A 26,326-nucleotide genomic window follows, 5' to 3' on the forward strand; every position below is an offset into this window, starting at 1 on the left:
GAAGCAAAAATGATCTGTTCAAAACCTACTAAGGATTATAACAAGTGATCTGGTCTCCCTACCTCTCTGATCTCATCTCCCCAAGCTCCCCTAGCCACATGGGCCTTCTTGCTGTTTCTTGAATATGCCAAGCACGCTCCCACTCAGGGTCTTTGTCCTTGCTGTTCCCTCTGCCTAGAACACATTTCCCCCAGATGTCCCCATGACTCACCTCCTTCAAAATGATTCTGATGATCAGTCATGTTTGGGAGCCATCCTGTAACAGAAATGAAGCCTGATTTTTTTTCTCCTTTGGTGTTTTATATTGGATAATTGACAGAGACTTTTGATTTTTAAATATTTAAACTTAAAATATTTGGAATCTGATTACTTGCCACGTGCTAGGCATAATTACTGAACACTTGAATGCATTATATCAATTTAATTCCCACGACAACCCAAAATGGTAAGTTCTATTCCTACACCCAATTTAAAGATGAAAAAAACTGAGCCTTATAAATAGGTTAAGTAACTTGTCCAAGATCATATAGTAATAAGTTGCTGCAGAGCTGAATTTGAACCGGGTCTCTCTAACTCCAAAGCCCAAGTTCACAATTATTTGGCCTGGAAGTAAAATTTAAATAAATTTTGTAGCTATCCTTTCATCCTCAATCGTGTAAACTGCAAAATACTACAGATGGAAAGAGAAACCCGGATCTTTCCATTTCCTCTAAGAAGTGCATCTGTCACTGGTTTGTCATCCTCAACTCTTAATAATGTTTTGGGCTGGATACTGCTTTGTTTAGGGGTGACGGGCCTGTACTGTGCACTGTAGGATGTTTAGCAGCACCCCTGGCCTCTGCCCACGAGATGCCAGCAACACGGCCTTCCTTCCCCAGATGTGACAACCAGAAGTGTCTCCAGACACTGTCAAATGTCCCTGGTAGAGAACCACTTTGTTTGACAATTGTACTTTATTTCTCTGTCACTTAGGTATGTCCACCTCCTTAGAAAATGTTGAAATGCTAATGTTTTCAGAAAGGTGATTTATTTAAAATAAGCTTACTTAAAAATAAAGCTATTCATCCTGCATAGTCAGCTGTATTAGCTTGCTGAAGTTACCATAAACAAAGTACCACAGACTGGGTGGCTTAAACAACAAAAATTTATTTTCTCACAGTTCTGAAGGCTACCAATCTGAGATCAAGGTGTCCGCAGTGTTAGTCTCTTTTAAGGTCTCTCCTGGGCTTCTAGGATGGCCGCCTTCTTACTCATGCGATGCTCCCCTCTGTGCTGTGTGCTAATCTCTGCTTACTTATAAAGACACCAGTCATATTGGATCAGGGCCCACCTTAATGATCTCATTTCAATTTAATTACCTCTTTAAAGACCCTATCTCCAAAGTCACATCCTGAGGTATTGGGGGTTGTGAATTCAACATACGAATTTTGGGAGGATACAATGCAGCCCCTAACACTCAGTTTGTCTTCTCCCCTCCCTTCCTGTGTGTTGAGCACTTACTATGTGCCAGACATTCTGCTAAATGCTGGTAATAGTAAGCAAGAGATGTGATCTCTGCCAAATAAGGTTTACAGTGAGGTAGGAAACACAGATATTTATAAAGTAATAACAAGTGTCATGCAAATATTACGCTTTGGGTCAAGTTAAGACTGAGCTGTTGAGATTAGAGTTAATGAGCCCGCAGCTCAAACCTTGAGACGCCAGTCTGCCACAAAGCAGCCAGCAGCGGGCGCTACCAGAACCCGCCTTTATTGTGGTGGGCCCCGCCCACTCCCTCCCGGATTCCGCCTTCTGCCTGCTCACGGCCCAGTCCCCCAAGGGGTTTGGCAAACTGCGGGAAACGCTCCGGGACCGCGTCACCCTCCGCTCTGACAATAGGCGTCAGTCGGCCCCGCCTACGCCGTAGGGCCGGGAGTGGGGGCGGGCCCTGAGGGCGCTGGGAGGCGGGGAAAAGCGACGCAAGCAGCCGCGACGCCATTTGTCGCGGCCCAGCGTGGGTGCAAGCGGATCTCGGAAGAGCTCGGTTGTTAGATTCTCGCGCGCGCGCGATCCGCTCTCCCCCGCCTGCTTCGTGTCACGCTGTCCCACGCGTCGCCCCTCGGAGGAGTCGCCGCCGCCACCCAGATAGGAGTCGGAGACGCAGCGAGGCCGTCGTCACCGCCATGCCTAAGAATAAAGGTAATGCCGCCTGGACCCCGGGACCACGACTCCGCTCGGCCCGGTCTCCCCGGCTGTGCACGCGGCCTCCGGATCTCCTAGGCGGCAGTAACCTGCCTCTTCGCCCTGCCTGCACGCAGCTGGGCGATCCGGACGCGATCCTGGGCTCGGGAGAGGAGCTGGGAAGTTACTCCTGTCTTCCAGTTTGGTCACATTGGGGTGGAGCCGACGCCATTTTTGTAGGGCCTCCTGCGGGAGGACGTGTGCTTCTGCTCCAGATTCGCGCCAGACTGACCCCGGCACTATAGGGACCTGTGGGGAGACCTCCCCCGTGGCCGCCTGGGCTTCGCAAATGGGCGTCTTTGGTCTTCCCGGCAGTTCTTAACTTTCAAAGGGTGATGCCTGTTTTAAGTGGCCATCAGGTACTCCTGCATGGAATTCTTTATGGGCAGTTGTTGGGTATTGTTGAGACTACTCCCTCTCTCTTTTGTAAATAGTGGACGAAACCTTGATGCATTAAGGTTCCTCTCTAGAGACTTACTCTTACCCATCCTTTTACGGGGCTTTCTTTTTCCCAGAACACCTGTTCCATATTTAGCCAAGTTTTCTACTTTTGCTCCAGATCGGTATATATTGTGGTGGGAGTAAAGACCTTTCAGTTCCTACCATTCTTAGGCCAAACATTCACAAACTGTCAGATTTGAGGATAATTTTATTTGGAATTTGCAAAATGGAAGGCCTAATCTAGGTAAAAGCAGAACAGTCCTAAAGAAATTCTTTTTTTAAGACTTAATGGTGTTTCTGTCTTCAGTATTCTTACAATTTCTCAGAGGAAATTGTGGAAGTCGAAACAGGGAAAAGGTATTTTCCTACAGGAGAGGCATGTATTTCACAACCCACAAGTTTCCTTTGATTAGTCATCTTTGAGACCCCTGCCCTGACCCAGGCCTACTCTGTTCTCTTTTTTACTTCACAGCTGGCTCCAGGAATTCGACCTCATTTCCTCTTTGTAGCTGTCACTACTCTTTTTATTCCTTGATGTATTTGGTTGCAGTTCTGTGCGAGATTTGGTGCAGCTCTCTCAGGGCACTCCACCTCACTGCCCTCTTACTTGCCGTTCCTTTTCGTAGCAAGTATTATACTGCTAATTATTCTGGTAAAGACGGGGTGACAAAATAGGGTTTTCAAAGTCATGGTTTTCTTGTAACCTACATCATCTGAGATGGTAACTGGATCCATTCAATAGATATCTTATTTTTCACCTTTATTTCTGGCGATGAGATTTCCGATTTCCTCACTAGACTGTAAGTTCTGAAGGGCAATAGTAGTATCTATTGGAGAAGGTTGTATCTATTGGAGAAGACACAAACTAGATACTACTATTGGAGAAGTAGTATCTAGTTTGGAGAAGATTGGCATCTTTAGGGATATTTGTCTTCCCATGCCTGAATGTAGTATATCTTTCCTTTATTTAGGTGTTGTTTAATATCTCCTTACATTTCATGTGCATCTTTTGTCCGGTTTATTCCTAGCTACCTTATATTTTTTGGTTGCTAATTAAAATGGTAAAATGAAAATATTAGAATGAAAGATTTCAGACCTACAATAAGCTATAAAGCAAATATAATGAATAACTGTCTGCAGTTGATGCATCAGTCATGTCCTGTCAAAAGATAGCAATAAAAGTTATTTTCACAGACAAAATTTAATATAAAGAATAGGGGACTTCCCTGGTGGTCCAGTGGTTAAGACTTCGCCTTCCAATGCGGGGCGTGCGGGTTCGATCCCTGGTTGGGGAGCTGAGATCCCACATGCCTCACGGCCAAAACACCAAAACATAAAACAAGCAGTATTGTAACAAATTCAATAAAGACTTTAAAAATGGTCCACATCAAAAAAAAAATCATTATAATATAAAGGTTGGTTAACCCATGTATTGGAGAGCTGAAAAGGCAAAAAGGGAACCACCCTAAGGTAGCAATTGCTAGAAACAGCTATGGCTCCTAGAACTGGAGGGAAAAAAGGAGAGAGGTTGTTATTATTAAGACTGACAAAAACAACAGGGATTTACTGTAGAGCACAGGGAACTATATTCAGTATTTTGAATTTATGGTAATAAACCATAATGGAAAAGAATCAAAAAAAGAATTTAGATATATACATATATATGTATAACTGAATCACTTTGCTGTACACCTGAAACTAACACAGTATTGTAAATCAACTATACTCCAATTAAAGAAAAACAAACAAACCTGACAAAACTTGGAGGAGGGGCCCAGACCTCTAAAGAGGGGGCGCTGTCGATAGCAGGGTCTTTGAGGACCCTGTGAGGTTGGTTCTGGGGCAAAGCAAAAGGGAATCATCTGCAACCACTGAAAGCAGTTACAGCCAGAAGACTGCTGCTGAGTTTATGCCAGTAAAACCGAGAAGCAAATCCCCTTTCTGCTCCAGCCTGCCCTCTGCAGCGTCCCAGCGGCAGGGCCTAACTGGCAGCAGCGGGCCAAGGAGAAGGGCGGGGGTGGGGAAGCTCCGAGAGGAAAGCTGCAGGACCAGCACTGGTGCTCAACTTCTGTCCGGGTGGGGTTCCCGGAGGCCCACAGCTCAGGGTGGGCTTTTGTGGTGTCAGTGGCCCAAATGGCAGAGGGACATATTTACAGTTGCATTATCAATGCTAAATTTCTAACAGTAATTTCTTAACATCATCCAACATCCAGTCCATTTTCAAATTTCCCCTATTGTCTCAAGGGTGTCTAGAGTGTAAGTATATAATATACCTAATGTCGTATACTATATTTTTTAATTTATTGAGGTGAAAGTCACATCACATAAAGTTAGCCACTTTAAAGTGAGCGAGCGATTCGGACTTCCTTGGTGGTGTAGTGGTTAAGAATCCGCCTGCCAATGCAGGGGACATGGGTTCGAGCCCTGGTCCGGGAAGATCCCACATGCCATGGAGCAGCTCAGCCCGCGAGCCACAACTACTGGGTCCACATGCCACAACTGCTGAAACCTGCGCGCCTAGAGCCCATGCTCCACAACAAGAGAAGCCACTGCAATGAGATGCCACATTGGGTTGCTAGCACTTGACACTTAGTAGATGCTCAGTAAATAATTGTTGGATTAAGTCACCTCCCTTCTGTTGACTCCACCCTTAGGTGAATAATAGGCTCTCCCTTGGTTCCAAAGGGACTGAACTACATTAAAACACATCTAGTTCACAAACCTCCTTTAAAGTTCATTTCATTACATGGCAATAAAATAGGGAAGGGGATGATCAGGGTATGGTTAATTCTGGTAAATTGACAAGCAATGAATCATTCTTTTATAAATAACACATGAGGCATACAAAAATTATAAATAATGCAGTGAATGCCTGGGGAATCAACCCATTACTCTGAACTTGAGAATTACAACACATATTCAGTTAAAGCCCTCTGTGTTCCCCTCCCCAATCCCCTTCCGCTCCCTCTCTTCATCTCTTCCAGGAGGTAGCCACCATTCTGAATTTGGTGTTTAAGCATTCCTATAGTTGTAAAACCCATCTGTTATCTCTACTTGTTATCTTAGAGGAACAGTACTTTTCAAGACTCCCGAGTTTTATGAGATGCAGTTTACTAATGTGAAATAAATTCATGATTATTTTTCTGTTTTTATTCATTGGAAAAGCCAGAGCCTGTGAACATAATCTTTGTGATGTTTACACACGTATTGTCACTGTGTGTTGCCACTAACTGTATGTTGCCACTAACTGTGTTGCCACTAACTGTGTGTTGAATGACTTGATTTGGATTGATTCTTACCAGCTTATTTCCTCTAGAATCCTCTAGACTCTGTCAGTTTATTACCTCAGGGAAAAAAGGTAGCCTTGGGCCCACTTATGAAGAGCAGTTGGGGTAAGGTGCTCCCACACTTTAAAGAAGTTACTACTTTTAGTTTTAAAATCACCAGTCCTTTAGGAATGTATGGGCTACTCTTGAGTGATTGATTCAAAGAATTTTCCAAGTAAATATGTGACTCAGTAAACAAAGTAGGTGTGATACTTGCACTGATGCCCACTCTGCTTTGAAGATTTGACATGGTTGGTGGCTTGAAGCAGAGGATACTTTTCTCTTTCTAGGAAATGAGCTCTGAGGACTCTGGGTGGGTCAGACATTGTAGAGGCCTGCCGAACATAGCACAGAGCATTGTGAGACTGCCCCTGGGACAGAGTAAGTGCACATGACTCAAGAAGTTAAGAGTCTGTCTTTGCAGTGGCCAGGTACACGTTCTTTATTCTTTTTGGGCTGTGAACTGTTTTTGCTGCTTCCAGGCTCGTCCCGTGAGTCCCTTAGTGTCGCTACCACTTAACACCTTTCTTCTGTCTTTTGGAATGGCTGCCAATGTGGTTTAGGTTCTAGAATGGGAACAGAACGCTGTGGAGAGATACCCTAATGTGGGGGCCAGGAACAAAAAAGGATTAGGTTGGATCTGGTCACCCCCACTCACTAATAGTGTTGCTTCTCTGAGCTTCAGTAAACTCACTGGTAAACTGGGCATAAATGACTTATTATCTCATAGAGTGATAGTGACAAGTCAATGGGTGGCATTACTGCATACTGGTTAAGAGTATAATCCACTGGGGTGATACTGCCTGATGCAAATACCAGCTCTCACTTCATTCTCTCTTGTGAGATAAAGACAAAATAATGCCTATCTCATAGGCATAAGCTTGTTAAGGGCGAGTTACTGGGACAGCGAGAAGTCTGCTTGGATTGAAGCATAGGGAAATTGAAGAGGAGTAATGAGAGGTAGATTGCTGTCATGCTTATAGGTTGAAAGACTTATATTCTTTAAGGTAGTTATGTTAACCACTAACAGAAATAAGGATGTTTATTAAGGACCAACTTTGTAAAAGAAAGTAATTTGAGTTTTGAGTAAAATTTGAATGACAGTAGCCCATTCACTGGAAATGTGCTGAGCCTCACATTAGAAATGAGGCCAAAGCTTAGTTGAAATAGTAGGATGAGATGTAAAATTCTTAGCATAGAAGTGGTAGGTGAGAGAAATTTTTCCTTAGAAAGTAGGTAAGCAGAAGCTGAGAATTTGGACTTAATGAAGCTCAAAAGGGATAGGCATAGTGAAGGGGTAGGGGTGATGAAAGGTCAAGAATAGTGCAAGTGGCCCTTTAAAAGTCAGAAAAAGAGTTGAGAAATGATCAGCAGTGTCATTATTTAAAGTATGGAAAATGGGAGGGAGGGTACAGATTTTTAAGGCTACCGGTAGATAGAAGAATTCTAGAACCCTACATGGTAGAAGGAATATAGAGGCACTTGAATCTTCTGTTCTAACTCCCTCATTTTATAGAGGCTGGAATTGAGATCCTGAGAAGTTTTGTGAAAGCTCCATGTATCCTTTATTCCTCCCTTCACATATGGTCACAATTCCCATGTTGTTTCCATCTCAGAAATATTCCTCTTATTTGTGTCTTCCTCTTCACGGTCAGGCTAGGTGTGCTTCATTCTATGTGTAATAAGGACAGTGACCTTCTTACCAGTTTTCCCACCCAGAGGATCATGTCACACCTCTATTTTTTGTTGAACTATTTAAGATTTTTTTTTTTTTTTTTTTTTTTTGCGGTACGTGGGCCTCTAACTGTTGTGGCTTCTCCCGTTGTGGAGCGCAGGCTCAGCGGCCATGGCTCATAGGCCCAGCCGCTCCGCAGCATGTGGGATCCTCCCAGACCGGGGCACGAACCCGTGTCCCCTGCATCGGCAGGCGGACTCTCAACCACTGTGCCACCAGGGAAGCCCTATTTAAGATTTTTGAATAGTAAAGTTCACGATTCAGGTTTCAAAAAGTGTAGAATGAAATGTCTTTCCTAAGTGTGTCCTCTTGCCAATGAGTTCTTCTCACAGGCAGTCATTAACTTTCTTGTACGTGCCCTTCCAGAGATATTTTATATGTAAGCAAGTATGAATATCCCTTTTTTACACAATGGTAGCTTTATACTCTTCTTCAGCTTGCTCTATTTGTTGTTAAACTTACATTATGAAGAATTTTGAACATATACAAAAGTAGACTAGTATAATGAGCCTCCATGTACTCAACTCCTGGCCTCGGACATCATTAATTCACAGCTAAACTTGCACCGTCCACACCAAATCAGGGTCCACATATGGGCTATACATTGTCATTGGTTGATATCTTTTAAGTCTTTTCTAACTGGTAGGTTCTTCATCCATCTGTGGGGGTTTTTTTCTTCATAATGTATCTGTTGAAGAAAACAGATTGTCTTGTGGATTCGTCCCCATGTTGTCATCGTCCCCGTCATCCCCCAACCCCCAGCTAGATTTTGCTGATTGCATCCCTAGTGTACCTTGATTTTTACTGTTTTTTACCAGACTGTCTTTTAGAGCAGTTTTATGTTGATAAAAAAATGAGCAGAAATTGCAGAGTTCCAACTCCCACCCTCCCAGTTTCCTCTATTATTAATATCTTACATGAGCCACTATAGATAGTCCATAGTTTACATTAAGGTTCATTCTTTGTGTTGTACGTTTTATGGATTTTTGACAAATATATAGTGACATGTATCCACCATTACAGTACCATACTGCGTTAAAAATCCTGTTGTTCACCTATTCACCTGTCCTTCCTTCCCCGCTCCCCATCTGGCAACTACTGATCTTTTTACTCTCTCTATAGTTTTGCCTTTTCAAAAATGTTATATGGTTGGAATCATACTATTCAGCCTTTACAGATTGGCTTCCTTCCCTTAGTAATATACATTTAAGTTTTCTCCATGTCTTTGGGGGGGGGGTTGATAGCTCATTTCCTTTTATTGCTGAATAGTATTCCATTCTATGCAAGTACCACAGTTTATGCTTTCACCTACTGAAGGACATCTTGGTTACTTCCAAGATCAGGCAGTTACTACCTTGCTTTTTTTTTTTTTTTAACATCTTCATTGGAGTATAATTGCTTTACAATGGTGTGCTAGTTTCTGCTTTATAACAAAGTGAATCAGTTATACATATACATATGTTCCCATATCTCTTCCCTCCTGCGTCTCCCTCCCTGCCACCCTCCCTATCCCACCCCTCTAGGTGGTCACAAACCACCTAGCTGATCTCCCTGTGCTATGCGGCTGCTTCCCACTATCTATTTTACATTTGGTAGTGTGTATATGTCCATGCCACTCTCTCACTTTGTCACAGATTACCCGTCCCCCTCCCCATATCCGCAAGTCCATTCTCTAGTAGGTATGTGTCGTTTTTCCCGTCTTACCCCTAGGTTCCTCGTGACCTTTTTTTTTTCTTAGACTCCATGTATATGTGTTAGCATACGGTATTTGTTTTTCTCTTTCTGACTTACTTCACTCTGTATGACAGTCTCTAGGTCCATCCACCTCACTACAAATAACTCAGTTTCATTCCTTTTTATGGCTGAGTGATATTCCATTGTATATATGTGCCACATCTTTATCTGTTCATCCGATGATGAACACTTAGTTTGCTTCCATCTCCTGGCTATTGTAAATAGAGCTGCAATGAACATTTTGGTACGTGACTCTTTGAATTATGGTTTTCTCAGGGTATATGCCCAGTAGTGGGATTGCTGGGTTGTATGGTAGTTCTATTTCTAGTTTTTTAAGGAACCTCCATACTCTTCTCCATAGTGGCTGTACCAATTCACATTCCCACCAGCAGTGCAAGAGTGTTCCCTTTTCTTCACACCCTCTCCAGCATTTATTGTTTATAGATTTTTTTCATGATGGCCATTCTGACAGGTGTGAGATGATATCTCATTGTAGTTTTGATTTGCATTTCTCTAATGATTAATGATGTTGAGCAGCCTTTCATGTGTTTGTTGGCAATCTGTATATCTTCTTTGCAGAAATGTCTGTTTAGGTCTTCTGCCCATTTTTGGATTGGGTTGTTTGTTTTTTTGTTATTGAGCTGCATGAGCTGCTTGTAAATTTTGGAGATTAATCCTTTGTCAGTTGCTTCAGTTGCAAATATTTTATCCCACTCTGAGGGTTGTCTTTTGGTCTTGTTTATGGTTTCCTTTGCTGTGCAAAAGCTTTGAAGTTGCATTAGGTCCCATGTGTTTATTTTTGTTTTTATTTACATTTCTCTAGAAGGTGGGTCAAAAAGGATCTTGCTGTGATTTATGTCATAGAGTGTTCTGCCTATGTTTTCCTCTAAGAGTTTGATAGTGTCTGGCCTTACATTTAGATCTTTAATCCATTTTGAGTTTCTTTTTGTGTATGGTGTTAGAGAGTGATCTAATTTCATACTTTTACATGTACCCGTCCAGTTTTCCCAGCACCACTTATTGAAGAGGCTGTCTTTTCTCCACTGTATATTCTTGCCTCCTTTATCAAAGATAAGGTGACCGTACATGCATGGGTTTATCTCTGGGCTTTCTATCCTGTTCCATTGATCTATATTTCTGTTTTTCTGCCAGTACCATACTGTCTTGATTACTGTAGCTTTGTAATATAGTCTGAAGTCAGGGAGCCTGATTCCTCCAGCTCCGTTTTTCTTTCTCCAGATTGCTTTGGCTATTCGGGGAATTTTGTGTCTCCATACAAATTGTGAAATTCTTTGTTCTAGTTCTGTGAAAAATGCCAGTGGTAGTTGGATAGGGATTGCATTGAATCTGTTGAATGCTTTGGGTAGTAGCGTCATTTTCACAATGTTGATTCTTCCAATCCAAGAACATGGTATATCTCTCCATCTATTTGTATCATCTTTAATTTCTTTCATCAGTGTCTTATAATTTTCTGCATACAGGTCTTTTGTCTCCTTAGGTAGGTTTATTCCTAGACATTTTATTCTTTTTGTTGCAATGGTAAATGGGAGTGTTTTCTTGATTTCACTTTCAGATTTTTCATCCTTAGTGTATAGGAATGCCAGAGATTTCTGTGCATTAATTTTGTATCCTGCTACTTTACCAAATTCATTGATTAGCTCTAGTAGTTTTCTGGTGGCATCTTTATGATTCTCTATGTATAGTATCATGTCATCTGCAAAGAGTGACAGCTTTACTTCTTCTTTTCCAATTTGGATTCCTTTTATTTCCTTTTCTTCTCTGATTGCTGTGGCTAAAACTTCCAAAACTATGTTGAATAAGAGTGGTGAGAGTGGGCAACCTTGTTCTTGTTCCTGATCTTCGTGGAAATGCTTTCAGTTTTTCACCATTGAGGACGATGTTGGCTGTGGGTTTGTCATATATGGCCTTTATTATGTTGAGGAAAGTTCCCTCTGTGCCTACTTTCTGCAGGGTTTTTATCATAAATGGGTGTTGAATTTTGTCGAAAGCTTTCTCTGCATCTATTGAGATGATCATATGGTTTTTCTCCTTCAGTTTGTTAATATGGTGTATCACATTGATTGATTTGCATATATTGAAGAATCCTTGCATTCCTGGGATAAACCCCACTGGATCATGGTGTATGATCCTTTTAATGTGCTCTTGGATTCTGTTTGCTAGTGTTTTGTTGAGGATTTTTGCATCTATGTTCATCAGTGATATTGGCCTGTAGTTTTCTTTCTTTGTGACATCTTTGTCTGGTTTTGGTATCAGGGTGATGGTGACCTCGTAGAATGAGTTTGGGAGCGTTCCTCCCTCTGCTGTATTTTGGAAGAGTTTGAGAAGGATAGGTGTTATCTCTTCTCTAAATGTTTGATAGAATTCGCCTGTGAAGCCATCTGGTCCTGGGTTTTTGTTTGTTGGAAGATTTTTAATCACAGTTTCAATTTCAGTGCTTGTGATTGGTCTGTTCATATTTTCTATTTCTTCCTGATTTAGTCTTGGCAGGTTGTGCATTCCTAAGAATTTGTCCATTTCTTCCAGGTTGTCCATTTTATTGGCATAGAGTTGCTTGTATTAATCTCTCATGATCTTTTGTATTTCTGCAGTGTCAGTTGTTACTTCTCCTTTTTCATTTCTAATTCTATTGATTTGAGTCTTCTCCCTTTTTTTCTTGATGAGTCTGGCTAATGGTTTGTCAATTTTGTTTATCTTCTCCAAGAATCAGCTTTTAGTTTTATTGATATTTGCTATCGTTTCCTTCATTTCTTTTTCATTTATTTTTGATCTGATCTTTATGATTTTTTTCCTTCTGCTAATTTTGGGATTTTTTCCTTCCTCTTTCTCTAATTGCTTTAGGTGCAAGGTTAGGTTGTTTATTTGAGATGCTTCCTGTTTCTTAAGGTAGGATTGTATTGCTATAAACTTCCCTCTTAGAACTTATTTTGCTGCATCCCATAGGTTTTGGGTCATCGTGTCTCCATTGTCTTTTGTTTCTAAGTACCTTGCTTTTTAACTTGCTTGATGTATCCTACAGCTATAGGACAAAATGTAAACTCTCAGGGTTGCCAGACTTGTTGCTCTCCCTCTACTGCCACAAAATCAGTGTCCCTTTCCAGTTGATAAAACTTTACCCACCCCCCGCCCCGGCCCAATTATCTTCTTTTTGCACACAGACCTTTCATTTGGGGGAGCAGGTACAAGAGAGACCCCATTTTATAAAATTTATCATGAGCCATTATATATCCCTCCTTGGTCCTTGTGGGCCACTGTAGGAGGAGTTCACTGAGCAGTGTATTCAACCAAGTAGTCGTGATGTTTATGATATCTCCTTTTGGTTTGTTTGTATTTTATGTCAGCAGTGTCCCAAAAGGGATTTCCAGGAAGGGTAGGGAAGTGATGACATGTATATGTTTAATATGATTGGAGATACATGACCAAATTAGGTGAATTATTTAATTTTTCATTTTTTTCAGGTTTTTGTTGTTTGTTTGAAGTATGGTTTACAACATTATATTAGTTTCAGGTGTACATCATAGTGATTCAGTATTTTTGTAGATTAGACTCTGTTTAAAGTTATTGTAAAATACGATATTCCCTGTGCTGTATAATATATTCGTGTAGCTTATTTATATTACACATAGTAGATTGTACTTCTTATAATTTAAGTGGCTTTTAAAGAACATTCTGTAAGCCCTAGTTTGGTTTCTTTTTCTGTTTTGCAGATAATTAATGTCTTTTTCTTTAAAACCATTAGGTAAAGGAGGTAAAAATAGACGCAGAGGTAAGAATGAGAATGAATCTGAAAAGAGAGAGCTGGTGTTCAAAGAAGATGGGCAAGGTAAGCATTTTCATAAGTTAGATTTCTTTCAGTAATAGTTTTCTTTCTTAAGTAAGGTTTTCAATTTCTCAACATAAAAGAGATACTGTTCATAATCCTGAGCAAAAAAACACATGTCCCCTTTTGCTCTTCTCCGTTTCTCATCCCCCACACTTCTCCAGAGCCTTTCTTCTGGTAGCTATTTCTTGGTATACTCAGCATGCGCTGAGGATTGATGGCATTTCTGTAAATGTGTATGTTTCACTGTTTTATGTGAACACTCATGTTACAACTAAGAATGAATTGAGCAGTTCAGAGGGAATTAAGCCTCAAAAGCTATGGTTGACAATTCCATGACTTAGTAGACTTTTTTTGATAGCGAATGGTGCTACATAGTATGTTCAGTAGACCATGGGTATTTGAGGAATGCATCTGAGGCATGTAAATTACATGTAATTTCATAACATAATAAAATGAAACTGAACAATTGACCTTTTCAAACTGATTAAGATTTTTGTTAAGTGCCAGATACATAACAGTAGTTTCCCATGTTTTGTTTGGTTTTGGTTTTTGAGAGTTATGTTTTTGGGGGTTTTTTCGGGGTGGGGGGTGGTTAACATCTTTATTGGAGTATAATTGCTTTACAATGGTGTGTTAGTTTCTGCCATATAACAAAGTGAATCAGCTATACGTATACATATATCCCCATTTCCCATGTTTTTATTTTGAGTAATTTCAAACTTTCAGAAAAGTTGCACTCTAAGTATCATGAATTCCTTTAACCCCTTCATCTTTGTGTGCGTGTGTGTGTTTTTCCTGAACCATTTGGAAGTTAGTTGAAGACATCGTGATACTTTTCCCTTACTACTTACTTTATCATGTTTCTCCTAAGAACAAGTATATTCTCTCACGTAACTGCAGTAGGATTATCACACTCGTGAATATATTATTTATCTAATATATAGTCCATATTTAAATTTTTCTAGTTATCCCAGTAATTTTCAGCAGTTTTTAACAAAGAACTTTTTCTAATTATCTTTTTATAGAACTTGGTAGATTTGTTCATGCCATGAATATATAAGCCACTAAAGATGAAACATGTTATTTGGCTAAAAGACCCTTTTATTTCTTACCCTTGATTCTTGCCCTCCTTTAGCAGTTGACTTTATTTTGACTGCCATTACTTTTTCTTTTTCACGTTTTCCCCCCACTTTGGAAGAGAGCCTGCCTTTAAATCGACCAACCGTGTTGAGACCCTAGGTGGGTGCTAGGTTCACTGTAGTCTGAGTAACTCACTTCCACTTGTCAATACCACAGTCGAGCCTTTGGAAGTTTTGTTTCAGCGTATTTACAAATTGGTGGATGTCCTCTTTGGGAATCAGTCTTGCATACAACTTGAGTAAACTAAAGGTTCTGAAGTGACCCCCCCCCCCTCCGGTCTTCTGTCATTTAATGACAGAAGAGACGGCCCGTGTGCAAGCCACTGCTCATCATCTCAGTTTTTCAAGTGGCAGTGAAGTAGGGTGGCTTCCTGGGTACCCTTTTGGAAAGATTGTTGATTAAAAGTTTGGCATTTTGTCTGGGGGCATCTTTCCAGCTTTACAAAAACTTCAGAATAATCACTAAGATATTCTAATTTAACAGACATTAATAACATATAAGCTGATTTTTATTTGCCAGTGTACCAAAAATTGTGTTGCAGTTAGCCTCTAAAGACTAACCCCCTGAGGGAAAGGAGACGAAAATTGGGCGAGGATCCAAAGTGAGAGATTGATGAGATACATTTTAGTGTACATTTTGGGCCAGGCCACCTTGATCTCCAGAAGTAGAGCATACGGTCATGAAGACAGTGGACAGTCCACTTAACTCAAAATGAGTAGATAATTAAAATATTTCTGATAGCAGGGACAGCTTGTCATAGAAATGGCATTACACAGTCTTGGTTCTGGCTCTGCCGTTAACTAGCTTGGTGTTTTATCACTCCCTTGTGCTTATTTTACTGCATATACTTATTCCTAACCAACACACCTGTATGTTCTAATCAGTTGTATGTGGACTTTTAAGTTGCTTTTATCAAAAATTCAGCAATATCCTATACCCTTTACTTTTCCCTCCTCCAGAGTATGCTCAGGTAATCAAAATGTTGGGAAATGGACGATTAGAAGCGATGTGTTTTGATGGTGTAAAGAGGTTATGTCACATCAGAGGGAAACTGAGAAAAAAGGTAAGTGTGGAGACTTGTTTTACTTTAATATAAAATTATGGTTAAGGGGAAAAAATGGCTCTAAGGTTTTTATGGGCCAAGGACCTCATTTTTCTAAGTTCCCAAAAGATTTCAGTAGAACAGTGATTTACCTCTAAGTCAAAACAGCAAGATCTTTGATGGTAATTTTATACAGGTATCTGTCTGAAGACTCATTTATATCACCTGTGTTTTATTCCTGCCCCAAAATGATTAACCTGAATCAAATCATGAGGAAACAATTAACAAGTCCAGATTGAGGGACACACTGCAAAACAAATGGCCTGACTGCTAGTATATATAATGTTAATGTCATGAATGGAAAAAAAACAGCAGGGCGGGCTATTTCAATGTAAAGGAGATTAAGGAGATGCAATGGTTAAATGCAGTAGGTGGCCCTCGTTTGGGTTCCGGTTTGAGGGTGGGGGAAATAGCTGTAAGGAGTGTTAAGAAAATTTGAATATGAATTACAGTAAATAAGTGTTGTATTAATGTTAAATTTCCTGAACTGAGATCATGAATGGGCTGCCTTGGAAAGGGGTGATTAATTTCTCATCAGGGTAGGTGTTCAGGCAGATTTATTGATCAGGTTGGTTAAAAGTCGCTCCATCCCTGGCTTTATGATTTTTTAAAAATTTGTCTTGTTAATGCTCATGTTACCAAACTAAAGGAGTTCTGTTTCCTGTGTGTATTTGGGTGCGTGGGAGGGAGGGAGGGAGGGAGATAAAACCACATTCCTAATTTACTATTCTCATATGTTGTAATGGATAACTGACCACTTAGAGGGGTTCAGTATTAAGAATCCCTTAATTTCTGAACTAATCATTGGTCCTCTGGAATTATTAAACTGTCAAGTAGTTAAATAAGATTGTTATTTTTCTAATCTCCAAAATTATAGAAAATTTGAAAGTGGCTCAGCTGCTTACTGTAGTTTTTTTCCTAATTCTAAATACAGGTACTTTACCCACAGTTGGGTGAATAGTATGTGTATTTTATGGGAAGACTGACTCAACATTGCTCTTGATTGATTATTTTTATTTTAAATGTAACCTCCTGTGACTTTTATAGGTCTGGATAAATACCTCAGACATTATATTGGTTGGTCTACGGGATTACCAGGTAAAAATAAAATTTTCATTGTTTACTTGCTTGAATTTTATGAGCAATTAATGTTTAGAACATAAGTCATAACCATATTTGACCAGTTCCAGGCCAGTATGCTATTCACTGTTGTGTCAACAAACATTTCTTAAGGGCCAGTTCTGTCTTAGGCATTGTGCTAGGTACCCCAGGGATCATGGTTCCCAAATGCCAGTCTGTGGAGTCTGCATTTTCACTATAGAAGAATCACAGACAGTGTGAATTTTTCATGAAGCTAAATAGTCCTTTTTCCCTTTTTGATATTTAAAAAGTTCCCTTTTTTGGAATGAGGGATACTATATTGTGGTGGTTTTGTTGGTGTTCTTAGTTGGCAAGATAAAAATAATTTTATGTTGGACTGCCTGCCTCCATTTTTTTTTTTTTTTTTTTTTTAACTTATACGTCTTGAAATCAAAATCTGGAAACCATTACTCTAGGGGATACAACTGAATGAGTCAAGCTGTCATCTCACAAAATGCTTATGGCCTGGTAGTGGAGAGGGTAAGACAGGCACACAAGTAATTGCAGTACAAACCATGATAAAAGTATGTGCTCTAAATTTAGATGAGCACTTAGGAAGAAAATGGTAGTTGTCCTTCATGATGTCAACCTGGAGACTCTACTCATGCTAGGGCTATGAAATCCATTTGGTTTCCACCTATTGGAACTCATCACCATGTATTTACATTTTGAGTGATCTTGTTTCTATTTTTATAACTTTGATCGTACTTCGATTTTTTTAAATATATGTTCTAGAATAAAGAATTAAAATCTTTACCTTAAATCAGTGGTTCTCAACCGTGGGTGATTATTTTCCTCCAGAGTACATTTGGCAGTGTCTGGAGACATTTCAGGTTTTCACACCTGGGGGTAGGGGTCAGTGCTGGTCATCTAGTTGATAGAGACCGGGGTGATGCTAAACATCCTACAATGCACAGGACAGTCCCTACAACAATGAATTATGTGGTCCAATATATCAGCTGTGCTGAGGTTGAGATAGCCTGCTTGAAACTCGTACCATTTTAATGTCCATTTTCTTCTTTTGATCCTAAAGATAACCCCAGAAGTAGGAGCAATTAGTTAGTTCCCTGTTTGACAGATAAGGAAATCAAGGTTCTGAAACGTGTAACATTCATACTATAAAATGACAGCCACATTAAGTTTTCCAATTCGTAATCTCCCATGATCCTTCTTTTATGTCCCTGCCACTTAAAGGGTGGTACAGGGACCAGTAGCATCACTAGCTTTTGGCAACTTGTTAGAAACGCAGATTCTTGGACCTCACCCCAGGCCTCCTAAATCAGAATGTGCGTTTTAACTAGAATCCACTTGGGCTTCTGTACACATTACCGTTTTAAGAAGTGCTGGTGTGAATCACACGATTCTTGGATCATAGTGATCACTTACGTTGCCTTTGAGAATTTTTGAAGTTGAAACAATCAGCTTCAACCCTTTTTTTCTTCCTTAACTGAGTCAGGTTCCTTTCGGATGGGGAAGTGTGAGCATTCTGAAGCATTAGTTTTCAGTGGGACACTTGCATCAGAAATACCCATATCTTTTACAAATACACACTCATGGGCTTCACATCTCCTAATTTATCTGTCTTTAGGAGGTGTAAAAGCTCCATAGGAGATTCTGATGGATTTGTACCCTAAGAACCACTGATACGTGGAAAGGTATAATAATTTCCTTGGGTCATTATACCGGTCTCAATTTTTGAATTAGAGTATTTAATCACCTGTAAATTATGGTCCCAGGGAATTTTTGTACTTCAAAAGACTTCTAATCAAAGGGTAACTATAAATAATCCAAAAGATTGGGTCTGTACAGTTCTGCATTGAAGTGAAATCTGTAACTGTCTTCCCTAAGCTTGTTGATCATTATTCATTTATGCATGCAAGCTTCTTTGTACTGGGTTAAACCCAAGGATGTTTTTCAGAGGGCAGGAGAAAACTTTAAATTTTTAGAAAAAGGACAGGAGTTTATAACACAACAGTAAAATTTAATTTTCTATCCAGTTTGAAACTAATTTATGAAATAACGGATAATATTTTGGCATAATCATTTGTAAATCTTATTTGTCTCTTTTTTAAGGATAATAAAGCTGATGTAATTTTAAAATACAATGCAGATGAGGCTAGAAGTCTGAAGGCATATGGCGAACTTCCAGAACATGGTAATGTCTGAGATATTACATTAACCTGTTATATGGTGTTATTACCTGGTGGTATTTAGATGAAGGAATTTTGGTAGAATTTTGTGGATTTTGCATGTTTAATTTTGAGTTTACGTGATTCATTCCAAGTATGCCTGCCTGTACTTCATAGTACTAGACACCTTAAGAAAAAAGTAACTGGGATTCTGTTCCTAATAAATATACCTTTGGTGAGGAATTATCCTTTATAAGCCCTAAACTTCTGCGTAATGCCAGTCAACGGAATAAATTGATTATAGTATTTATTTGAAAGTTCCTTTCTAAAGAGACTGTCATTATTCATCTTTAAATGTGAAGCAAGGATAGCAATTAGGTACTGTTGTCGATTTTTATTAAAAAGTCAGTTTTCAGTTCATCTTATCCTAGTGTCATAGTATCCATAGGATTTTGTTAAATCAACGTTTTTTGTTTCTCCCCTGCAGTACAAAAGTTAGGCGTTCTTAACGCATAAAACTTAAATAAAAATAAGTTTCTCATGACCTCATCAAAGGGGAAGTGACTTTACATACTATTTTGTAAGCCTACATTTTTTGCTTGGAAGTTATTTTTTGGTTCTGTTGCATATTATCAAGGAAACTATAATTTTACTTGAGCATGAAAACCCTGCTGAAATTATTTACTTGGCATTTCCAATCTAGGAAATGCTAATATATCTGGGAATAGGACTAGCACTTCCTGGTTCATTTCTGTTATTTAGGGATAAGCACGATTTGACCAAATTTTTCTGATTGATGAGTTTATCTGATGATTTGTGGCTTGTTAGCGTGTGCTCAGACGTTTTTTGAAGTGTAGCTGGAAGTTGTAATAGCTTTAGAATTTGTGTAATTAGAGCCTGCCTCACTAAAAATACCTTTGTGAGCAAAAGAAACTTGTTTGCATTTTGACTTAGAGATTTTGTTGTGTAAAATACTGTTCTATATACTAGGGTTGTTAGGTAGAAGTTAAGAGGGTCTTTTTGGTAATGAAACTTAAAAGTTTGACTTGTAAGAGTCTCCTTTTATACTGCAACATTTGATATCCAACCACTTCTTTTAGTGGGCAATTTATTCATTTTACTAACATCTTGGTTATATTATATGAGTATATTTGTTATTGTTTCTTTAGCTAAAATCAATGAAACTGATACATTTGGTCCTGGAGATGATGATGAAATCCAGTTTGATGACATTGGAGATGATGATGAAGACATTGATGATGTAAGTAGCATTTTTCACCTTGAGTTTTTCAACTTTTGTTTGTGCTAGTCAAACTGTTTATGCTTTGAGAATTTTATCATCTTTTTCAGTATTTCTTCCTAAAAAGGTCGATATTTGCTTTGGCAATATGAATGCTAGGCATTGGAATCTCAACTTGTTTAAGTTAAGGGTGTCTAGAGAGATAGCTATTAAGAAATTTAGCAGACAGTTATGAGAAATACAAGATTTTATCAAAGAAACAGGCCTTTTTTAATTGAGATATAGTTGTACAATATTATATAAGTTACAAGTGTACTGTAAGGTGATTCACAATTTTTTTTTAAATATTTATTTATTTATTTTATTTTGGCTGTGCCAGGTCTTAGTTGTGGCCCACGGGATCTTTAGTTGAAGCATGTGGGATTTTTTTTTTTAGTTGTGACATGCGGACTTCTTAGTTGTGGCATGCATCTGGGATGTAGTTCCCCGACCAGGGGTCGAACCCGGGCCCCCTGCATTTGGAGCATGGAATTTTACCACTGGACCACCATGGAAGTTCACAGTGATTCACAATTCTTAAAGGTTATACTCTATTTATAGTTACTATGATTGGCTATATTCCCTGTGTTATACAAACGTGCCTTCTCTTAATTGAAACACTAGTATGTTAGAAGAATAATCTTGTTTGAACCAGTTTCATATGAAGTGTTGGAATTACAGCATAATATTAAAAGCCCTGTTAAAGGGAATTCCCTGATGGTCCAGTGGTTAGAACTCGGCGCTTTTACTGTGGTGGCCTGGGTTCAATTCCTGGTCAGGGAAATAAGATCCCACAAGCTGTGCTGCGCAGCCACCAAAAAAATAAAGCGCCCTCTTAAAATTGAGGCCTTTTGCCAGTTATTTTATCTGTTGGATATGCACTATTGGCAAACTCTTGGTTTGGAGTTGGTGTGTTAATTTTGAGGAAAATGCGTTGTTTTTTCTCACTATAAAGCAGTAATGCTCACAAGAATAAGTGCCTCATTGCCCTTCTGCTGTTAAAATATTTCAGTGAAATTCAAACTTAGTTTCTGGCAATATAAATCTATTTAATAACTGGGGTGGTATTATAAGTTACTCTTAAATCTGGGTTGGGCTCTTTAAACCCTTTTAAATAAAAATGTAGTTCAGGAACACCTGTGTATATAAATCTAAAAATAATAGTAGTAATGTTTGATTTTATTCAAAGGTGAAATTTTAGTATACCTAGAGTAGTTGCTCCTGACCGGGATTGTTTGTGCAACAGAATTACCGGAGCTTTTCAGAAATACAAAGGCTGGGAATTACCTGGCGGTCCAGTGGTTAGGACTCTGTGTTTTTACTGCCAAGGGCCTGGGTTCGATCCCTGGTCAGGGAACTAAGATCCCACAAGCCACACGGCGCGGCCAAAAACCCCCCAAAAAACAAAAAACCCAACCGAACAAAAACAAAGGCTGGTGTCGGGGAAGTCTGAATTAAGTGATACCTACCACTGAGATTCTATAATTAACATCTCTGTACTTGGTTTATCACATATCTGCCTATACCTTTATTCATCCTTCAGTCCATCTTACATTTTGATGCATCTCCAAACCATTTTAGAATACATGATGAATTAAAGAAAATTTGAGTACATATCTCCAGTGTGTATTTGCATTTATGAATTTTTAAACATACAATACTGTATTTCAGAGCATACCCTAAAATAGAAAAATGAAAAGGGATAAGAAATAAATCCATCATTCTATTTTTTTTAACATCTTTATTGGAATATAATTGCTTTACAGTGGTGTGTTTCTTCTGTATAACAAAGTGAATCAGCTATACATATACATACATCCCCATATCTCCTCCCTCCTGCGCCTCCCTCCCACCCTCCCTATCCCACCCCTCTAGGTGGTCACAAAGCACCGAGCTGATCTTGATCTCCCTGTGCTATGTGGCTGCTTCCTACTAGCTACCGATTTTACATTTGGTAGTGTATATATGTGCATACCACTCTCTCACTTCGTCCCAGCTTACCCTTCCCCCTCCCCGTGTCCTCAAGTCCGTTCTCTACATCTGCGTCCTTATTCCTGTCCTGCCCCTAGGTTCTTATGAACCATATCATTCTATTTTTTATGTTATCTCCCTTTGGAAACCCCTGAGCCAGAGGATTCTTGTGACTAAGCTGTGAATGACACTTGGACAGTAGATTTATCGATGATACTCTGTGACAAGAACCTGACATGGAGCTACTACTGTGTTATAGGTTAAGGAGCGATCCCAACATTTTGACAGCTTAGCTGGGGTAGAAGACCTTTTTTAGGAAATAAAGAACCTAGTCAGAGTACATACCTCAATATGAAGCCACATACACAGAGGTGATAGGGTGAGGATCTAGATAGGGTTAAGCTTTTCTAAGAAAAGTATTTCTCAGTTTGTGCCAATGCTTCTTCAGAACTGAGGCTGGCAGTAAGGGATAGTAAAGGTAGTGGTTATTAAAGGAATTTGAGTTATCTTGGCCATTTCGTAAGGGTCGCTTTGTCTGTCACCTGAGAACCCGACTTCTTCCCTAAGGTGTTTCTCCAAATGGTTTCTGTGTGTTCTAGCCTTCACTCCTATAACCAGGTTGACTGGGAGGAGAATTTGGTATCTCACTTTTCCGTTTCTCAAGGAAGTAACACTCCCTGTGTCTGTTCCTACCCCCAAAATAAATTTCTAATCAGTGGCACAAAAGGAAGGAGATAGTAAAATAGTAAACTTTATTGAGAATATTCTGCATAACGTATAGCATTCTGAAGGCTGCTGTAAAGATTCAATGACAGCAGACCAGAATTGAGAAAAACCTAGTGTTCAGAATTTCCTCTTCAAACTGGATTTGTTTCCCAGATAGCCTAAGGGGGTGCATGTGTCCCTTACATGTGGTAGACTGTTGGAATATAAAAATTCTTCTTTTGGTTGATCTGATGTTCTTTTTCCTTCCAGATCTAAGTCGAACTCAACCTTTCACATTCCACTTTCTTTGAGGATTATTCAACAATTTGGATTTGGGCTGTGACCCATTAAAGAAGATTAAAATTTCATTAGCATGAGTGCAGTTTGTTAAAGCAGACTGATTTGTTTCTAAGGTATTTCTTTAAAAACTAGTAATGCTGAATTCTCTTAAATGTTAAACCCACTTTGTTCTTTTGATGTGACGGAGCTTGTGGGTAAAAGACCACATCTGCTCTTCTAAAAGAAAAAAAATGCGTTAACTGCCTTTCCCACTTTGACCACTTCCAGTAAGTAAATGGATGTTTTGAGTAAAACCATTTGCCGTACACGCATTATGTACTTATTTTTTTTTTTTTTTTTTTTTTTTTTGTGGTACGCGGGCCTCTCACTGCTGTGAGCCTCTCCCGTTGCGGAGCGCAGGCTCAGCGGCCATGGCTCACGGGCCTAGCCGCTCCGCGGCATGTGGGATCTTCCCGGACCGGGACACGAACCCGTGTCCCCTGCATCGGTAGGCGGACTCTCAACCACTGCGCCACCAGGGAAGCCCCGTACACGCATTATGAATCATAATTAAGCCCTAGTTTTGACTAGCCTGTTTACTGTACAATGAATTTTTGTATATTCCAGTTACTTACATGAATTTTCCCTTGAGATTTTGGTACAGTTTAATGGAGGCAGAAATCTGCATTTAAAGTGAAAAATGATTGGTCTGTTTTTCATATTTAAGTAGCATGTGGCTATTTTTATACTGATTTTGATATTGTATACATTCTTTTCATGATCTTATTTTGCCACTATAAACATCAACAAAAAAGGCGGTTTTTAGAACCTGAGTTTTAATAGCAGTTTTGAATTTGTAAAGTTGGTAGTTGCAGAAATCAAACACTAGGTGGCACCCAGTTATCTTAACATTGGAGATACTGATATAGTCGTCAACTTTTTTTTTTTTAACTTACTGTGCATAGAAAATTCCCAAACAACAAAAGATTGTTTTGAACATATGCATGTATGTAGAATATTTTTGCAGAACAAAAGGATTATGTTCAAAGTGTCGTTTTATTTTCAGAAGTCATATACGTGTGAGCTACAATTTTGAGTGCTTTATAAACACTTAAACTATGTGTAAATGAAAATTTAATTTCATAACAGTTTGTACAAATTAAGCCTTTGGGAAAGTATCCCTAAGCTGGGGAAAGAGGAGGGAATAACAACTTAATGAAAAGATGGTCTCTTATTTCTGAATGGAAGAACTACATACAGTGGAGAAATATAATAAAGACAGTATCATGCTGCAGAGTATATTATACCCTTACTTTGCGTTTAGGATGTATTTTATTGTGTGTACAGGTGTTTTTTGCTTGTATTTTATTGGGAATTTAGATTTACCCTTTGTTAGTTTTTCATCATCAACTCTAGTAAGATGAAATTAAGGGCAGGGCTAGTTAGACCTAACTAGCCACATTGAAGTGGTATGCAACTGTAAAAGAAATCCTTCATGTAGCTTGTGAAACTTTTATTCTACTGGTCTCCAGAGAACTCTTCAGTGTTGAAAAGTAATACACAGAGGATTAAACCTTCACATGGCTTCAGAAAATAAGCACATCTTTTTTTTTTTTTTTTTTTTTTTTAGTAAGCACATCTTTGATCCCATGCTTAGTATAATTTCCTTTCCTAAGTGTGCAAACTCTGGAATAAAAATCTGAGGTACTATAAAATATTAAATCAAAAACCAGAAACTAAGAGTGGACAATTGCAGTTGATGTTTCTTACTCTATGGAGTCCCTGAACACTTAACCTAGGTGGAATGTGTCTGAGACCATGGACTGGTTTTTAGTACTCATAAGGAACCAGCCTTGAAGAGTTGACTGAGTGATCATCTTCGTCGGTAATCTAAACCTCCTAAGATATTTAGGCTTCTGTACATAAAAGTGTTCTGGTAAATTTGTGGTATATGCAATCTTTCCTCCACATTGTTTTACCAAGAATGTTTTGACTCTGCATCTGTGCTACAGTTCATGGTACGGGTGGTGCAACTCAAACATTAGTTTTTCTACTTAACCTCCTCTAATAATATGGTTTGTCTAAAGATTCTTACCCCAATTCACGTGTTTGCAGGTGACATTTTTTTTCTTGTCTACGTAGTAACAGCCCAATCTAGTGCTGTTGTACCCTAGAAAATCTCAAATTATAATGATTAAAATAGTTGGGGTAAACTTGTAGTTCATATGCAACACTACTTGGAGGAATTATTTTACTAACTTGTCTTTAGTGTGGAAATTAGTTTCATTGATTTGATTATATTTCAAAGGTGGAATGGAAGTGGTCCTCAAGAAAAAAAACCTTTTTTGTTGTTATACTGTTTGATTCCTATAATACAATGCTAGAAAGTATGCCCTGAAAGAAAATAAAGTCTTTGAAATCCAAGAATAATGATTCTTACTGCTAAGAGAATGTAATAGTTATTACTAATGAGTTCGATAGGCATGCATTTTTCATGCAGTGTTTATTCCACTTCCAATTAGAGTATATAAATAAGTTGTATTACTAAGGTGGCTAAATAACCAAACCAAGTGTTTGTGTAAAAAAAGACTTGCCAAGATTTAATTGTTTGACTGTTGAATCTTTCTTGAAAATCCCGCCTCTCAAAGAGACCACCTCTTAAGGAGCCTGTAAACTATGCATGATGAAAATTCTTGTATTTTATTAAGGAGTGGCCATTGGTTTACTCACCACATCTGTGGAATCATGGCTATAAGTATAGTTGCTTACAGAACTCCTGGTGACTTGTAGTTTAACTTACTCTCATCTATCTTGTGTAAATATTAAATTATAGGACATTGCATAACATCTTGAATAGATACAAACTGCTGTCAGTATTGACTTCAGAGCAAGTGAGTAATCTAATAGGTAAAAGCATGTTTCAAATAAAATACCTAGCTGGATTTATACTTTATTTGTATTGTGTACAGATTTAACAACATCCAGTATTAACTATGGCTTGGCAGTGAAATGAAAGTAAGTTCTTTATGTTACCTGTCATAAAGATTAAAAAGATTTGTATTGGTGTGAGATGTTTAGATCTCTGTCCTGCTTAGTAAGGGGAAGTTTCATTTATACAGCTTTTACATACCACTTTGTGTTTTTTATTTACCTTCAACTACCATCATTGCTTTTTTCTTCCTATTTTAGAAAAGAACAAAATCTGAATTAAGTCTTACTATAAGTGTGATAAGACACTAGCCTCTCAGGTATGGAGTGAACCGATGAATTTGGAGGGTGTGTTG

The 26,326-nt window shown here is 38.9% G+C and overlaps 1 protein-coding gene across 1 annotated transcript; it reads left to right on the forward strand.

The window, feature by feature from the left end:
• The first annotated feature begins 1,937 nt into the window (after window positions 1-1,937).
• EIF1AX (eukaryotic translation initiation factor 1A X-linked) lies at window positions 1,938-24,354 on the forward strand. The gene is made up of 7 exons (XM_067723434.1): window positions 1,938-2,178; window positions 13,214-13,297; window positions 15,397-15,500; window positions 16,587-16,637; window positions 18,753-18,834; window positions 19,978-20,069; window positions 23,034-24,354. The coding sequence occupies exons 1-7, from the start codon at window positions 2,163-2,165 to the stop codon at window positions 23,037-23,039; spliced, it is 435 nt and encodes a 144-aa protein (XP_067579535.1). The 5' UTR covers window positions 1,938-2,162; the 3' UTR covers window positions 23,040-24,354.
• The last annotated feature ends 1,972 nt before the right edge of the window (window positions 24,355-26,326 follow it).

The sequence above is a fragment of the Pseudorca crassidens genome, chromosome X (genome assembly GCF_039906515.1).
Source record: "Pseudorca crassidens isolate mPseCra1 chromosome X, mPseCra1.hap1, whole genome shotgun sequence".
Lineage (NCBI taxonomy): Eukaryota > Metazoa > Chordata > Mammalia > Artiodactyla > Delphinidae > Pseudorca > Pseudorca crassidens.

Bases quoted from the DNA above. Each gene is read 5' to 3' on its own strand.
- EIF1AX (XM_067723434.1), top strand. The intron at 13,298-15,396 runs GTAAGCATTTTC...TCCCTCCTCCAG, and splicing joins GTTCAAAGAAGATGGGCAAG to AGTATGCTCAGGTAATCAAA. The intron at 16,638-18,752 runs GTAAAAATAAAA...CTCTTTTTTAAG, and splicing joins TTGGTCTACGGGATTACCAG to GATAATAAAGCTGATGTAAT.